Below are 19,017 nucleotides of genomic sequence, written 5' to 3'. Positions count from 1 at the left end.
TTCTCTCCTCTGTGCCTATTCTAATCATGGGTGCAACTCTGGGCAATAGCTTGCTTAATCTCCACAATGGCCCCAACAGCACTGGGATGCCTGGCTTCAACTTGGGGGTGCCCAGGAGTGGACATTTCACAGGGAAAAGCCAGGAAGGGTTCCACAGCGGTATGCATACAGTGTATAAGTGCGCTATACAAGTACGAATTCATTTCATTTCATTTTGCAGAGCTGCGGATCAATTTCTTATAAATGTGAAAAGAAGAAATGGTGTCAACAACACACTCCTTCTTAATGAGCCATTTTGCCTTTTTGATTACTATTGAAATTAGTATTTCACTACTACTCATTGATCGCAGTTGACGAAGTCTAATTATAAAGGGCCCCACGCAGTGTTGAGTGACACATTTCTGCCAGTTGTTGCAGTTGGAGGTGCACTGGTGCTAATTTTAGGGGGCTTGACACTTATTTTTCATCATCAAGCTTTGACCCAGAGCAAGAGAGAGGTGGGCAGAAAAGGGAGAAAGATAAGAAAGATATGAAAACTGAGACAAAGAGATAAAAGAGGATGATAAAGAACCTCAAAGAGTGAGTAAAAGCGGCATGAAGAGTAGGATGCTGGCAGAAAGAAACGTGTGACTGAATCATAGGTTGGCAGCCTAGGGATTTGGCAACCCATGCATTTCGCAGTGCCTGTGTGAAGCCTATAAGAAATCTTTAGGCCACAACATTTATTTTCTTGCTTATAGATTAAGCACTGTCAGTGCGGGACGTGTGTGTCTGTGTCTGAGGGTTGTCCATTACCAGCACTATACAGCCAAAAAATAAACTTCATCAAATGAACAAGCATGTAATAACGGCAGAGATCTGTCACACATTTTCAGAAAATTTGGAGGACTTTAATATGTCCTTTCGCTTCAGTACTCAAATAACCATGCAATCTGACAGCTAACATGTAACTTTTTGCTGCTGAGACATGCCAGTATTCGCCCATTAAAAACGTTACAGAAGTGTTGAGAAGTGCTGGTACTCTTTTAAATTAAAAAAAAAGTGGAATGCACCGTACCAGACAGTACCTGCTCATTTAAAGCACTCCTCCCAGGCAATATTACTAAATTCCATCCATTTTATGAATCCCGTTCAGCGTTACTGCCCCATCCACAGTGCTTAATCTCAACCTACACAGATTTTGCAAACTGACTCCAAGCCTGAGAAGTAAAAACATCTCCTCTGTGAAAGTCAGAAATATCGATAGTTTCACAAGCCTGGCAACATTTCACTCTCCGTTTATGAAATGATGGGAATTGCTGCACCGCAGACAGGAAATGGGATTCTTGTTCCAAGTTGAAAGCAAAAACAGCCGTCAGGGGTAGGATTTAGGTGAGGCCTGGGCTCCCGCGAGGCCATTCATCCTCCTGATAGGCTGCGCCTCCCCAGCGGTGGATGTGATGCCCAGCGGCAGCGCACTTCAGGCCGAGGAGTATATTCTGATCTAGGAAGAGCAGCACGACCTTTCACTGAGAGTGAAGTGCGTGCAGCCAACGACGCACCATTGGCTACTCAAGAACATCATTTATAGTGTGTAATTTGGAAACAAATGGTGCTAGGCCCAAGGTTTTTTTTTTAGAGCTGCAGACTGCCTCTGGAGGCCCACATCATGGCTGCCTAGTGTTGATCCCACCTCACGCCTCTTTCTTCCATCTCCTACCTTAATCTTCCTCTCTCTCCTGATCTCATTCCTGCAGGTGATTTTTTTTTTTTTTTTTTTTTTAAGTTCAAGTAAAATTTTATTAGAATAACAAAGGTGTCATTACAGAAAAAGAAATGAGATACATTATCATCAAGAAGTAAGGTAAATTAGGTTACAACAATAAATATCAAAAAGTAAAGATTACAGGGGAGGAAGGAGAGAAAAAAAAAGAAGTAAATGAGGCTAGAGATATAAAATATATGAGGCTGTGTAAATGGGGAGGCGCTACATTTTATATGTGGAAAAATAAATACTAGAGAAAATAAAGGAACGAAAGGTAACTCAGGGAGGTTTTGAAACCTCTTGTTGAAAAGGGGGTAAATGAGAGGAACGTTTGGCACAAACATCCAGGTAAAGGGTGATGGGAAGCCATAGGGCGTGTCTTTTCGGTGCAAGGTTAAGGGGATAGACAAATGCAGTATCAAGTCTATGATTATAACATACATTAAACCACCAAGCTCTGAAAGTAATGTCATTTGAGTTTTTCCAATTCACAGTAATCTGTTGGAATGCGACAGCTATTAACAAATCTATAATTTTAACATTTGCATCAACATCAGTCCAGGAGGAGGAAAGTGAGCCAAGGAAAATGTCAGTAAGAGAGAAGGGGATAGAAGTTTGGAATATAGTATTGATTTGGTCCCAGACTTGAGTCCAGAAGGTGTGTGTGAGGGGACATAGAAAAAGCATATGAAAGAGCGTGGCATTGGGGGCGGAGCAGGACCAGCAAAGGTCCGGAACCAAGGGGAACCTCTTGTGAAGGAGAGATGGCGTATAGAGGAGTCGATTATAAAGGAAGAAAAGTGTTTGTGTGATGGAAGCAGCTCTAGAGGATTTGCAGAGCTTAGTCCATATTTTATCCCAGAGGGAGGTAGACCAAGATGTGGCAAATTCAGATTCCCACTGCTCCTCCACCGTGGATTTCGGCCGAGGTGATGGAGGTTTGTAAAAGGAATGATAAATGGAAGAAGCTGAAGGGCCTGAACGTAATAGGGAATGGAGTGATGAAGTTGGGTTAGAAGAAACAGCGGAAGGCTGGGAGTGAGAAAGGGAATCATAGACGGACATAACTGTAGTCCTGAGTAAGACAAATTTGCGGATAAAGGAGGAAGGGAGAGATAAATTCCGACTAAGGACAGAAAAGGACTTGAAAACAGACCCAATAAAGAGTTGGGAAACCCAGATTAGGCCTCGCTGCCTCCAAGTTTTCCAGTAAAAAGGCTTCTGGTTGATGAGAATGCTATGATTATACCAGATAGTGGTGTTGAGAAGTTCAGTAACAGAGGAGGGAGGATCTGGAGCAGAAGCTAAGAGTAGTTTCGCAGTATATTTGTGAATTGGAGTAGAAATGAATTGGGGTTTGCGGGAAAAGGAGAGATATTCAGCAAAAGAAAAAGGAGAGAGAGAGAGACGTTCAAGTTCAGCCCAAAGGGGGAGAGGCTCGATAGGGTCTTTGAGCCAGAGGGAAGCTTGTTTCAGGAGGAAAGCTTTGTGATATGCAGGGAAATTTGGGAAATTAACCCCACCCTCTGATTTGGGGAGACGCAATCGGAATAAAGACATGCGCGGTTTTTTACCAGACCATAAAAAGGAGGATAGGGTTTTGTTGATTTTAGTAAAAAATTTGACAGGGATGGAAACAGGAATATTTGAAATGGTATAGAGGACGATTGGGGATAACATAATCTTGATGGTGTCGAGACGACCCCACCAGGAGAGGTAGAGGGGGTGCCATCTAGAGGTAAGGTCTGATAATTTTTGGGTACAATGATTAAGACATAGTGAAATAGTATCTGAAATAGAAGAGGTTATATGCAAACCAAGGTATTTTATATGGGCCGGGCTCCATTTGAAGTTGGATGCCGCAAAATCAGGTTTGAAGGTGAATTTGGTAAGGGGGAGAATTTCGCATTTATCGTTATTCAGTTTATATCCAGAAAGTTGAGAATAAACGTCGACTTCGGCAAGGAAAGCGGGAATGGAATCGGAGGGATTGGAAATGAAGAGTAAAATATCATCTGCATAAGCAGCTAGTTTAACCTGCGAATGGGAAAGTTGAAAACCATGAATGTTTGGATTTTGACGTAGTTTAGATAGGAAAGGTTCTAGGGCCAAGTTAAAGAGGAAGGGTGAAAGAGGGCAGCCCTGGCGAACGCCTCTGCCAAGGCTAAAAAAGGAAGAGATCAAGCCATTGGCGCAAACTGCTGCTCTAGGGTTCATGTAAAGTAAGGAGATGAGGGAAATAAAATTAGGGCCAAACCCAAACCATTTTAGTGCAGAAAAAAGGAAAGACCATTCTACTCTATCAACCGCTTTCTCAGCGTCTAAGGCGATTGCAGCTAGGGAGTCATTAAAACGCGAAGACTTGGAAAGGACATTGAAGAGGAGTCTGGTGTTATCGGTAATGAAGCGACCTTTGACAAATCCAGATTGTTCGGGGCCAAGGAGCTCTGGAAGAAAAGGATCTAATCTGATGGCTAAAGATTTGGCATATAATTTGTAGTCGATGTTAACAAGTGATATTGGTCTGTAATTTTTACAATGTTGAGTGTCCTTCCCCTCCTTGGGTATAATGCAAATGTAAGCGTCTGAAAAAGTGCCCGAGGATGCACCACTTGCTTTAAAGGAATCAAGGAGACAATGTAATTTGGGTAACAAAAGGGCTGCAAAATGTTGGTAAAATTCGACTGTAAACCCATCTGGGCCTGGAGCTTTGTCTTTTTTAAGTGAGTGGAGTGCGGTATGTAATTCGCGAACAGTAATGGGGGTTTCAAGGGTGGATAGGTCAATAGGAAAGTTGGGAGGAGGTTGAATGCTTGCAAAGAAGGTGGAGAGAGAATGAGCAGAGGGTTGAGTTCCAGAAGAGTAGAGTGTAGAGTAGAAACGAGAAAATTCTTCCAAGATATCAGCATCTTTATGTTGCAGGACTGAATTAACATCAAAAACAGACTCAATATTCAATTTGTTTTGCTTAACTTTCAAATAATTAGCAAGAACTTTCCCCGCCTTATTTTTCCCACCGTAAAATTTCGAACTGGATTTTAGTAGGTAGAGTGAGGCATCTTCAGTGGATTGCTTGTTGTATTTCATTTTGGCATCAACAAGAGCTGTTAAACTTTCCTGAGTGTGGGAAGTACAAGAGCTGTTAAACTTTCCTGAGTGTGGGAAGTGTAGAAAGCATGTTCTAGGATCTTGATCTGAGATAAAAGATCACTAGTGCGCTTACGAGCAGCCTTGCGTTTTGCGGCAACATGTCTGATGATGAAGTCTCTGGCAGCAGCTTTGTAAGCATCCCAGATGGTGTGTTCGGCTAAAGAGGGTGTAACATTGAAAAGAAAAAATTCAGTGGTAAAATCGGTAAAGGAGGCAGTGAATTTGGGGTCGAGGAGAAGAGTGTTGTTGAAGCGCCACCTCTTAGGTCCACTGGATTTGGGCAAAATATCAATATTAATTAAAACTGGGGCATGATCAGAAAACATTATGGGGCCTATGTCAGCTTGAGTGAGGGATTGGGACATATGGTGAGACAAGAAGATATAGTCAATACGTGATTGGGAGTGATGCACCGGGGAGTAAAAAGTAAATTCCTTACAGGTCGGGTTGCATAATCGCCAAGCATCAACAAGCTTGTGTTGAGAAATGGCGTGCGTGAAAAGCTTGTGAGACTTGTGAGGGACAAAAAGAGATTTGGAGTGTCTATCCAGAAAGGGGTCCAAAGGCATATTGCAGTCGCCTGCCAAAATGAAATTATCATCAATGCATTCAGTGATACGGGAGGCAAACGCACTCCAAAAGATAGGATTCCCACCAGTGGGGGCATAAACATTAAGCAGGGAAAAAGGAATACCTTTTGAGGAAAGTTTAACAAATAACCACCTGCCTTCAGGGTCAAATTCGGACTGTAAAACTGAATGAGAAAAAGACTTGCGAAGTAACAAAGCAACACCATTCCTTTTACCATCACCAGGAGCAGAAAAAACAGTCCCCACCCAACCTCTTTTAAGCTTAGCGGCTTCAATGTCAGATAAATGGGTTTCTTGCAGAAAGGCAATATCTACATTCAATTTAGCTAGATGGGAAAGGATCTTCTGCCTCTTAATGGGGGAATGCAAACCTTTAACGTTCCAGGAAACAATACGTATTGACATCAAGAAAAATTAATGAGGGAGAACATAATAAAAATAATGAACAAAAGTAAAGCCTCATAATCAGGAAAAATGGAAAAAAAGGAAGAAAGGAAGCCAAGAAAGGGAAAGTAGGAAGTGATCAAAAGAAGCAAAGATGCAAAGGAGAATAGGACTGCAGCAACGGTAAGAATGATTGAAGGAAAGGAAAGGAACGATAGAGAAGAATGATATAAGAAATAAGAAGAAACATAGGAGAGCAGGAGAAAAAAGATACCAAGGAGAATAATATCAAGGATTTTGATGAAGAAGAAGAAAGATGTAGGAGAATGAGTGAGCTGTGATAGAAAAACAGGTGTAAACCAAGATGAAGTGGAATCATCGGAATGGAGAAACATAAAGAATCGTATAAAAAATGTAATAGGGAAATGAACAGATGAAAAATGCGTGGTAAGATAAGAGGAGAAGCAAAATAGAGTGTAAAGAAAATACAGGAAAAAGAAAGAACTGAGTATATGAAACCAAAGAACGGTGAAAAGAAGAAAAAAGAGAAGTGAGAAGAGAATAAAAAACAATCTAGACGAAATTGACACCAGAAGAATTGAAAAAGTCAGGAAGGGTACAAAAAAGAGAAGAAATGCGGTAAATGGTAACATGGTAAAATAAGAGGAGAGGGGAGGTACTTACAAGGATGTCGAAGAGGGAAGACGATCAAAAGGGGGACAAGACGGATGTAACGGGAGGGAGGTAAGACCAACCAACAAAGGGCGGGTACACAGGGCAGCGAGATGTCCAACCGGGGAAGACAGGACGGAACGTTAGATAAAATCTGTGGAGAAAGGAGAGTAACCGGGTTAGAGAACGATAAACAGCGAAAATACAAACAAATATCATATCGACACAAGAAAAAGGAATGAATACAACGATAACGGATAACAAGGAAGAAAAATATAGACTCGGCTGAGAGTCTAAGAATTTGGAACTAAGTACACATGAGTGAACAGTGAACAAAATGGCATGGAAAAATCAATGAAAACAACAACTAAAGTCATGGTGGAAACGGAGAAGAAGAACTGGAGAAATCCATGCCAACAGAACCACAAGAGTTCAGGAAACTTCGAAGTCGTACAGGGTCTTCAAAAGTTGTAGTTTTGTTGTTATAGGTGACTTTAAATAAACAAGGATGGAAAAGTCCATATCTGGCTCCAATGGAACGAAGATCCGCTCTCATGTCAAGAAAGGCTTTACGACGAGCAGCCGTGGACTTAGCGTAATCTTGAGCAAAGAATAAGGTAGATCCAGACCAAGTAATACGTGGTGAGGCCTTGGCTGCTAAGAGGACCTTCAACAAGTCCGTGTACTCCAGAAAATACATTATCACCCCTCTAGGTTTAGTTGAGGTGGAGACAGAGGAGGGGAGTCGGCCAAGCCTGTGAGCACGCTGAATGTTGAGTGAGGTGTCCTCGGGTAAGTGCAGTAGCTTGGGAAGAAAGGACCGGAAAAAGGCAATAGGATCATTCCCCTCGCTGCCCTCCTTCAGGCCGTAGAGACGCAGGTTATTACGTCTATTTCTGTTTTCAAGGTCCTCAACCTGCTTTTGAAGGGAGGATATCTGAAGATCCATGTGAGTAACCTTGGTTGCCGTTTCCTGAAGAGATGAGACATCTTTTTCCATGGTGGAGACCCTTGCGTCCATGTTGGACCAATTGTCAGTGAGCGTTTGCAACTTGGCATTAGTGTCTTCCATGTAAGGGCGCAAGGCGCGGATTTCTTCAAGAAGTAGTTCGATGGAAATAGTCGAGGAGGATTTCGAGGGGGAGGGTGGGTCCTTCTTCAGCCTTTTAGGATTAGTTTTGATTGCAACCTGAGGAGAAGCCTCCATGTCCGCTGTCGTGCTAGCAGGAGGAAGGTCTGTGGAGGCTTCTAACTGAGCCAGCGCCGAAAATAATTTCGAATTTTTGACGAAGTTGCGCTTAGGGGGCTTGTCAAGACGCTGCGCCATTGAAAAGCAGGTTAGTAAAGCACGTGAGTAGCACGAAATGTAGCTGAGATAAAAAAGGCAAGGGCTCAGAGTTGAGAAGAAAGCCAATTGAGGGTCAAGCAAAAAGAGAACAAAAACAACGAAGAGGAGCAGCCAAAAATCCAGTTAATTGCAGGAAAAGAGCAGCATCCACAACGTGCCAGAGCAAAACTGCCTTCAAAGGAACAAAATGGCCACCAAGCCTGAGGAGAGCGATAAAGTCAATAAAACACCTTAAAAACAGTGCCAGAGAAAGAAAAAAAAGTCACCTGTGATGATTATAGAAGGTCCTCAGTAAGAGATGGAGGAGAACAGCATCAAAAATGAGCCATGGGAGCCGTTTAGATTGCGTACGGCAAAAAGCACATCTGAAATGAGCGCCCGGAAGAAAACAAAATGGCGGCCGCGACCGGGAGGAGCCGCGGCCGGAGCAAAAGCAGGCGCTCGTGTACAATGTCGGCTCAATTGAGGAGCGGCGTCCAGCTGTAGAGAATCCTGACCATTTCCGCCGTTGGGGAGAGGTCTCCCTGTTGCGCTGAAATGAGACGGGCCGCCGGTAATCTCCGGTGAGGACGGAGCCGCTACCCCTGTGCTGGCATCCGCGTCGGGCGCTTAGCCACGCCCCCCATTCCTGCAGGTGCTTTCACAGCCTCTTTTCTTCACTTGTCACCTTTGTCATATCTTTCTTGCTTTTCTGCCTTTGTCATGCTCTGGCATGCGCGGCAAAGCCAATACTCCTCACATATGCGAGAGCTATTGGCTAGGAGAATGTCTTTTAGCGATGTTGTACAACAGCACAGCTGCTGTGTAGCATGTCTATAGGTTAGAAAAAGATCGCTAGCCTTAGTGAGAGGTGTGCTATATAATCCCACCCCTAATAAAGGACTATTTAAATTTACAAATAATAAAAAATTATGGACTCAAGATGGGTAGCACTTAAACCATACATTCTGTACACTTCAGTCCATCTCTTCAATGCAGCTGCTCTTGTAGAGTAAGGGTGGCATGTAGGCAAGGTCCCAAAGTACAGACAATGCCGTGTTTTGCACTACATGCAAACTGTACATTTACATTTTTCTTTAATTTGATGTGATGAGTTTTGACAGGCAAATATGGGATGAAAATGCATGGACTGGGCATCCTTGGAGGAAACAAAGATTTCCGGATGAGCACCTTAAGTAAGCTACTCCCTGAAGTAAGGTGTTTATCCTAACACAAACGGAGGCACACACAGCTCTCCTAACTCGGAATCCAACTGACATCTACCATTTTCTAGAAATACCCTACAAGCCTCGCTGAATGGAGTGCGCTTGAGCACAACGCCCCCCTCATTCTACTGCCGGCGCCATGTTGAAACCTCCTGCTGCTCTATAAAACACATACATTAAATATGACACTAGTTACACCGCAGAGTGCTTCAAAGCCAAGCCGCTGACACTCGGCAGGCATCGGACTGTCCCTCCAGGGCTACCGAAAAGAAGATAACAAGATGTGTGGCACACTCTGAAGGTGTTTGAAAGAGGCTCCGCGGTGCCAATTACTCTATTAGGCATTGTGCCTCATCACACTGGGCAGGCGCCTACACCACCGTACTCGCACACGAGCCACTTTATTAAGAAATGTAAATAGGCTGTCATGTGACGTCCATGCTTCAATCCAAGCCCATCACTTTCAACTCCACGCAATGGCGGAATCCTTCAAAGCGGCTTCATTCATAAGAGATCACTTGATATACATGCGGTCTTCCATGGCCCTCATCATTACTGTGCTACAATGTATTGCTGTTCTTGTCTTTAAAATATACTTTTGTTTCTACGTAATTTGTAGAAAAAGACAAGGAAACCAATCGTGGATCTTGGAGCGAGATCATAGTTAGTGCAAATTAGGACATTTTATGTCAAGTTATCAAGAAATACCTCAAAGGGAGATCCTTTTCTCTACATAATAAGACATTTGACTTGAAAATATCACGAGAATAAAACTGATTCTGTGTTTTTTGCTACCATAAAATATGTTTATCTGAGATCAAACATGACCTCTAAATTTGAAGCCAGCACCCTTTATCCACTCATTTCCTTTTCCTTGTAAGGGTTAGGGTTCAATTGACGTGATGCATGAGCACATCAAATGTAAACTATAAGGACATTAAGGAGGGGACCCCAAACTCAAGATGCACTGGATTGGAGCAGTTCACTATCTCCTGGACAGCAGCGATCTCTCGCCAAATGTCCGTGAACCCATGACAACTACATAAAATTAAATAGACATTTTTTTGTGAAATTTTGCAAAAATTCTGTTGGCGAGATCTCTCATGAGTATTGATAACAAGGGCATCTATAGTGTCAAAAAGTTACATAACATACTTGCAGAAGAATGGTTAAAGGAGAAGACTTTTCAACAATACATTTTGTGCAAAATCCAGGCAGCCAGGCAAGAATTAAGCAACATTTTATGTCCGTGAAATTTCACACAACTTTACACCATTCACAACTTTTGTCAGCATCATAAAAATCTTGCAGTGGCCTAGGGAGGCCGAGTCCTTATAAGTGAATCATAATCCAAGTGTCTTTCATTCCTTTTATCCTCCTCTTCCATCTCATCTTGAATATGAGATCCGATGAATTAAAGAGAGTCTCCTACTATTGCTTCGTCCTTTTCAAATGTAAACAGTGCAATTGTTATGTCTCTTTTCTTCAGTAATGATTCCCCACTAGAGACAATCTTTTTTGTCTGCAAATTCACACCTCCATAAATGCTATTTTGCACAGTGGGCACATGGGTCATGTATCAAAGCATCCACAACAGTATTTTTAACTGCCTGTGTATTGTGGTTCCCCTGCCCCTGGAACATTGAGTGGTAGTGGGTCTCCTCGCAAACAGCTGCCAGCAAACACATCATGTTTCTCAAGCAAGGAAAGAGAGTTTGTTCAGCCTTAAAAGATGCCTCGTTTGTCCAACTAACCAACAATGAGTCCACCATTGGCGTGAGTGGTGTGTGGTGTTGAGTGATGGCAGTAGGATGCACCATTTGTGTTGTGGCGTGTCGAGTGAGTCCAGAAGTATGTAGTGTGTGTGCTGTAAGTGAAGTACCAATGATAAATGGTACAATGTGACTATATATAGTTAAAGGCCCTCTAAGAGCAGTGTGGTGCAGGTATACAGGCTGAGTGCTGAGGGAACTCAGTGTGAATATTGTGTTTGGTAATGCGAATACCTCTGTAACCGGGGAATATCTTTTAGAGGTACACTCAATCAAATAGGTTTGTACAGTGGTAAAACTCTAAAAGCAGACATATGGGCTTCTAACCGCAGTGTTTTTTTTTTTTTAGAGCTTTTCAGAGGTAGAATTGCACAGCCTGAGATCTAGGATTGAATTGCAAAATGAGCTGGTCCATTTAACAAAGGAGGTGTCACCATTGACTCACAAAGTCAACATTAAAGTGACACTTTCTTTGGAATGTGACATTGTTGTGTGCAATTGCTTGGCACCACTGAAGGTAAGTATTAGCAGCTGTTTGCTGAAGATGTGCACACTGTCAACTTCCGCCTGTGCTCGACGTCAGCAGTACATTTCCCAACATAGAGCAGCCAGCGTACTGTACGGAGTGTACACATTTATTCCTGGGGAAGGTATAATTCCTGCTGCATGAGAAAAGTGGCTAAGATCTAAGAACCGTTTTAGATGTCAATTTTCTGTTTGTTTCTTAACACACACCTTCACTCTAATCCACTCAGGCCTTCCTAACGTCCTTTGTGGGTGCTAAATAGATTGATCGGAGTATTTCAGGTGAATGTAATCAATTCTGCTAGTCAAGTCAAATGTCATTATTTTCATTGATCTGCCTCTCTTCCTGCTGAACAGATCCTGGGCAGTAGATTAACGGTGTATTTTCATCAGCTGCACTTTGGAGTAAAACCTAGAAGAAAACACTCACTGAATGTCCATTGATTAGAGCCATAACGTGAAAGGGGCTAAAGACTTTACTACTGCAGCAGAGGCAGCCATTTTGAACTGCTTGCTCTCACTTCTTGGGAATGTGAATGGGCATTATCAGGCTGGGAAGGGATGTCCTTTAACCACTTGGCTGCTAAGGGGTGTGCGAGGGGTTCCATTGACTTTCCATTGAAATCAATGGAAAGTCCATGACGAGTTACCCTTGTCATTAGCGCTGAAGGGGTTAACGATGTCAGTACGAGGAAAAGACCGTTACTGACAGAAGGAACAAGGAAGACTCTTCATCAGTGATGGACTTGCCATACTGGAGACAAGAAAGAAAAAAACAAAGTCTCCTGGTCAATGAGCCTTGTATATGTTAATTTCTCAATCCAAATAGTCCGAAAAAATAACGTTTTCCAAAGTAATCACATTCAAATTAGTTGAAAAACGTAAATCTCATCAAATCAATTAGCTCAAAAAGTTAATTCAAAATCCTCCTATTTGAATGGGTGGTGCCACAATTTCTCCTATACATCTTCCAACCATGATGACTTTTTCTGTTACAGTTCAAACACTGTCCATCACTTGACTTGGAGTATCTTATGAAATGTTAAAAACACATTTTGAACCAATCAATTTTTTTAATTAGGTATATTACTAATCTTTTGTTTGGAAATACTTTTTTTTACTCTAATGATTCAAATAGGTTAGTGTTACTAGTGGTCTCCTTTTATGGGTAGGGGTGGATGGAATAAGGGATTAGTATCAATTTGGAGTAATAGATTAATTAAGGGGAAAAAAAACAAGACGACAATTGGCAATTTTCGGCTAATTGTGATTTTACAGGGGCTTCCTAAATCAAACCTTAGCCATTGTAAACATTTGCCAGATCCTGGGAAAGATCAGTCTTCGGTTACTGATGTTGGGAACCTGGGACTACAGTGGACGAATGTGTTTTCAGTTGAACTAGCTGCCAACTCATGACAGGAGCATGTCAAGATATACTCTCCAGTGACGGGAGGAGGAGATGGGTTTTAGGTATGATATGTGATGCACCATTGCTCAAAACGGTCCAATGTACAATTCTATAAGATTAGCATTTCAGCACTTTATGTTGTTGTCCTGCAAGGATGGTATTTTAAAAACCAATGTGTACAGATCTCATAGTTTTGTGTACTAACGATTGGGATTTGTTTCTGTATTTATAGAAACGAATTGGATATTATATGAAACGCTGATGCATTTCTATATACTTTCTTTAAACTTTGTTAAATTGTAGTGAAAACTTGAAAAACATCAGAGCCGCCCTGCAGGCCTTTAAATTGAAAAAACACTTATAGGATATGAAACCATCTTACAGCGTCTGAAAGGCAATCTAAAATAATTACGTTTCAGAATTCCATTAGAGAAGTAATGACGCACTTTGACAATACATGTTTAATGAAAGATTTAGAGCCCATGATATCACTGAGGTTACGTGTATATTTTGTTCCTTTTTGCAAGTGCGACGGGCCATATCAATATTTTCGAGAATGAGTGATTTTCTTATCACAATAAAAAACTTTGTGAAACATTTTTAAAAAACGACTTTCACGTGACCAAAACTGTGATTTGTTATGTCTTCGCAGTTTCTGCCTTTTGGGCGATGGAATAAGTAAAAAGTAGGAATCAAATAAAAAGGAGTTTATTGTTAGAAAATCAAAATGGTATAAAATTTAGTATGATAACCACAGGGGATGAAAAACAGAAGCAGTACTTAGTTTAAGCTGGTGGTTGCAGGTGGATCCCATTGACACTCATTTTAAGGATTCGTACTGATTTTATTTCATCAGTTTTTGAATCAGAGCTTGAGAGTGAAAAATACACAATAAGGAAAGGTGGATTAGGAAGATGGGAAAACCATAACAAAGGGCGCAGGAGACTGCAAGAGTGAGATAAATGAGCAAGGAGTGTCTGGTGGTGGAATAAAGAGGCATGAGGTGAAATCAAGCCTAAGCAGCCTTGGTATTGGGCACGTGACATTCGGTAGCACCAGTCGGAGGATTCTGAGAAAAACATCGGACCATGGCACATTTTCTTTTACAAATAAAGCACTGAATAGGAGAGCAATTTTTCAAAGCTTAGGATTTGTATAAGGTGAAAATTGCCTAACTAGACTGCAGTTTTATTGTAAAAGTATTGGAAGAAATACAGTGCGGTGCGGTAGAGAAAGAGGGACCAAGAATATATTTAACAATTATTTAAATGTGTGTAAAAATGACAACTGTATGTAATACAATGTGCATAATATATAATGTTTGTGTTTCTTCACACAGACCTTCGACATTGACTGGTAGTCCTGTTATCTCGGACATCTCGCTTATCCGTCTCTCTCCCCACGCAGCTGCGACTGGCGAATCACCGTTTGGCCACACCCATCATTACGTGAACCCGCACATGGAGCACTACCTGCGCTCCCTGCACAGCAGCCCCACCCTCTCAATGATCTCCGCTGCAAGGGGTCTCAGCCCTGCTGAAGGTAAAACGCACATTGGTACTGTAGTTTGTGCTCCCTGGGGGACCTGAGCCTCAGTAAGAAATTAATGTTACTGATTGCTGGTGCAGGGTCTTCAACTTTACCCTTTCATTGTAAAGCAATATCTCTAATATTATGTTTTATCTACTTCATCTTAAAAAATATAAAGAATCCATCATCCATGCTAAATCTGTCTTTTTCTCAGATAAAATTATAAAATCAACTAATAAATCTAAAGAAATTTTCGGAATTGTCACTGAATTATCCAATCCTGACAGAGTGACCGCAACAATCCCGCCTACACAGACTATGTGAGACGCTCTCAATCTCTTCTTTATTGATAAGATCAAAATAATTAAAGACTGCATCCCCCCCTAGCCATCCCACTGCATTAACACCAATCAATGACAGGAACCCTTCTACATTGTCTGAGTGGCCTGCCACCAGCAGGATATGCCTCTTGGACCTGTTAACTAAAGTAAAGTTGGGCTCCCCGAATGATATATGTCCTCCTAAGATGCTAAAAGAAGTGTTCTCCCACTTTCTGGACTCAGCCTTTTCCCTTCTCAATAACTCCCTGAGTCAAGGGTTGTCCCCAACTCCTTAAAGGAGACAATAGTGGTTCTGCTATTAAAGAAATTCGGGGATGACCCACACATGTTGAAAAACGATTGCCCCATATCCCTGCTACAGTACTTATCTAAGGTTCTGGAGGCATATGTGGATAGATGCCTATGTTCCTTCCTAGAAGACACTCATTTCCTCGACCCACATCAAACTGGCTTCTGACCAGCTCATACTACTGAAACAGTTATTTCAGTTGTGATGGAATAAGGGAAGAAGCGGACAGGGGCAACCCTCAGGTGCTGTTACTTCTTGACCTTTCGGCGGATATCTAAACAGTTGACCATGAACTTCTGATTGACCGTGTTGGAGCTAGAGGCCTACTGGCGTCAGTGCTAACCTGGATCGCCGCGTTTCTGAAAGACCATCGTCAATCAGTCCTCCAACCCTCATTCAGCTTCCCTAAGATCCAACTCTCATGTGGAGTGCCCCAGGGGACCTCTTTGTCTCCCTACCTCTTCTATCTATACATACGCCCCCCGGTGTATGCTCTGGTAAAGATGAAGGTAAAGATTTACAATTATGCAGACCACAGGCTACAACTGGCACAAAACCAGGCAGCCAGTTAGATTTTCATATACCTAGGAAATGTCACATCACCTCCTTTATGAGGGAACTGCACTGGCTACCGGTGAAACAGCATGCAGTTTATAAGCCTGGCTGCATCATTTTTAAATCCCTAGGCAACAGTCCTGCGATCATTTCGTGAGGATGTAGCGCAGCAGCCAGAACTGCCGACTTAGGAGCTGTGGATCTGGGTTTGAGTCTCGGCGTCTGCTCAACATCCTGTGATTCTGGGCAAATCACTTAATCTCTTCGTGCCCATGGCCAGTGCCTGGATACCCTCATGTGTGATCTTCTCATCTGAATCGTCTTACCATTCCCTCATTGAAAAAGTAGTCACGGGGGCCCTAGGTTTTGTTTACTCGCCCCCAAATATGGAACTCTCTGCCATTAGAAATTAGGATGACACCCTTTTACAATAGATTCAGACAGCTCTTAAAAACATGGCGATTCAAACAGGTGTATGACTAATGCTGAGGGCGTTGTATGGTGATTCTGTTATTCCAGGGCCAAGAAACTGTGTGGTGTACGTGCACTCTACAAATGCTTACAACATAACATAGCATAGCATATTTTGATTATTTAAACTCATTTTTTTCGATTACTGTTGATTCTGGGCTGTATTTATGACAATTATAACTTTTTACACTTTCCTGTGGTGACTGTTAAAAATGTAAAAATGTATTCATTGTTGATATATTACTCAAGTATAGCTATTTTCTGCACTCCCCATTTCTTAATTATTATTTTTTTGAACCATAGGTGCAGGGACGCTAAGTTTTTCTTAGGAGACCCTTACTGTGTTGCTCGTTGCCAGAATGTGAATAGCAAGGCTGCCTACTTTGATTACACCTCATGCCTCATTCCTCCACTACCCTGTATTTCCTCTCTTTATCTCACTCTTACTCATTGTTTTCATCCCTGCTTTTCTCCCTTTGCAACTTTCTTACTATCTTTCACTGTTTCCTTTATTCTCTCTTTCTGCCTTGACACTTGCTCTAGGTCAATGTTGTCTGTTTACGAAGAATAAGTCTCAGTCCCCAAAATTGAGGGCCAGTGCACATCGCCTGCAACTAGTGGTACAAATTATTCATGACTGGTGTATGCAGATCAGAGAACTGAGGCACTCAAAAATTGCCCGGCGTCATAAAGCAAAGATCAGAGGAGAATTGAGAATGGTACTTGGATATTCTGACTTTACAGTTGACAATTTAGCCACTGGGTGATTGTGCTGTGGTCCTATTAGCACGAGGCGTTGTATTCTATTGTAGTGAAGCATTTATACAGTGCTTCCTAGGTGGGGGCATTGGAGCACTTGCCCACATGAGCAGTATACTATGCGGTGTAGAGTATGTGGTCGAACAAATGCTGTCTTTGTTCTGAATTTATGTGGGACTATTTCCGTATCGTGCACGAGGACCGCCAGGGTGCAACTACTTTGTAATTGGAGGCAGCACTTAGCAGTCTGATGGGTCAAATTGTAACAGACACACAACTGACAGTTTGTAGTATGCTTGCAGCCGAGGTCACCTTTGCAGATCCCTTGTATATTTCTGTAATTACAATCCCCCTTCACAATTTAGTTAATGAATGTGCATATTTGTGTAGCTGAAAATGCAGGTCTGGGAGTAGGGTGAGATTTGCCTGGCACTGAATGTGTTGCAGTCGTCCTTTCTTTGTGTCTAAATTCAGGTATTAGAAGCAGTCATACAGTGATTTAGCAGCGAGTTGCCGCACGGACTGTGCTAGAGTCTTTTGTGAGTAGCAGTGGTAGCAGATTTCTTGCAGTGGCTCAGATAAAGTTATGGAGCTGGATTAGTGGACTGGTGTATACTGGAGTTCTTACAGGGCCTGCAGTTCCTCTGCCGTGATGGGGTATGGATTTTATGGAGTTTTTTAGTATGCATAATGTGTTGGATTACCAACAGCTGCAGGACAGTTTGAACTCTTCCTTCAGTTAGAATATTCTAGAATGAGAGGTGGTTTATGTGTCAACAGTGGTTAATTTGGAAAACAATAAGTGCAGCAGCTTTCCTCAGGAGGCAGCTTGCACCAGCCCATTTCTCCTGTTAGCGCCGCCTAAAACAGAACCAACTGTTAACCATGAAAGTGGGGAGAGGATGTGGCGTAGTGACCAGGCTGGGGAATAAGATTCAAGATTCAGCGGCATCGGCTTAACATCCTGTGATTCTGGGCAAATCACTTAATCTCCCCAATAATGAATGCGTGTGTCCTTGCCTGGTGCTCATGAAAAGCGCCGGGGTTGATGATTGATTAAGTGCCGGTGCTGAGCACCAGAAACCACCGGCTTAAATAAAGCACTAGGTGTCAGGGGTTTTCTGAATTCGTCCATTTCATTGTGCAGTAAAATCTTCTTAGGAATTTACTTGTCAGGTGGTTTGTCGATCTGAAGATCATAGTAAGAGGTTATCTTGGGAATAGCCTGGTCTTTACTCTTTCCGGATCTTTACATGTCCCTGAGTGCACCAGGTTTTCGCTGGAAGTGAATTCCAATGTTTAGATGCTTAAACTGAGAAGGTAGACAGTCACTCCAATGGCTTTCTTGTTTTAATTTAGTATGAAGATCTGTGGTGCTAATACATTCATAGTTTTGATGGTATGTGGCAATTAGCTCCATTCATATCCTTTACCTTGGTGCGGCTTTAACCGGCAGTAAGGAGTGGTAGCGCAGGAGTCATTTTAAAATGTAATTGGCCCTATGACACTTTATGTACTGTTTTTGTTTCCAGCCCTCATATGACATCCCACCTTATCTCGCCTTTTAGTCTGATTATCACTCTGTATTCACTAGATAAGAAACTTCATATTGGGGTCACTGCTGCAGCAGGCCAATGCCCCAGCACGGGATAAGTGTTAGCCACCCAGGCTTGGTTATGTCAGGTGCAGGCTTTACCATGGCAATGTTGGCACCATAAGTCCCCCCTCTAGATCTGTCCCAGTCTGTCCTGCTTTGTGCACTGAAATCTAATTGGTCAGTTGTGTCCTTATCATCAAGGTGAAAATGTTAAATATCAGCCGTAAAGCTCTTGCAGTATAAATCTGAACATATACGCATAGTCAGCATGTCACGAGAGCTGGCATCTGTATCCCCCCTCATAAGTGCTTCATTTGTTGAAAAACAAAACCAATTACGTTTTTTCTTAGGAGTCTACCGCTGTAACTACTAAACTCTGGGGCTGCCAGTAATCTGGTTAAAAGGACTGGCTCTGTCTTATCCAGGTACTTCATGTCCTGCCCAAGGCATGCATTTAAAAAAAATCTTTATAACTGGATAATTTCGTCCAGCTGGTTCATTTGAAATGGACACTACAACTCCCAGAATGCAATACTTCATGAAAGAAAAGCCCACTACTTGAAATTAGGCATTCCACTAACCTGAGTTATTTGATATCCCTACCAGTGATGGACAACTGTACTTTATTCACAGAGTTACAGCTCCTTCTAAGAGTTCAGTACCCATTAAGACAAGTG

General features: G+C 42.2%; 1 protein-coding gene across 1 annotated transcript in view; it reads left to right on the top strand.

Moving 5' to 3' along the window:
* Nucleotides 1-19,017, top strand: part of GLI2 (GLI family zinc finger 2) — a 241,577-nt gene that overhangs the window by 117,803 nt on the left and 104,757 nt on the right. Inside the window, exon 3 of the mRNA XM_078682070.1 lies at nucleotides 14,138-14,340. Within this exon, the coding sequence (XP_078538196.1) occupies nucleotides 14,138-14,340 (203 nt within the window). The remainder of the gene's footprint in view (nucleotides 1-14,137; nucleotides 14,341-19,017) is intronic.

Source organism: Lissotriton helveticus, chromosome 3_1 (genome assembly GCF_964261635.1).
Source record: "Lissotriton helveticus chromosome 3_1, aLisHel1.1, whole genome shotgun sequence".
NCBI lineage: Eukaryota > Metazoa > Chordata > Amphibia > Caudata > Salamandridae > Lissotriton > Lissotriton helveticus.
This window is presented reverse-complemented; position numbering and strand designations above follow the sequence as displayed.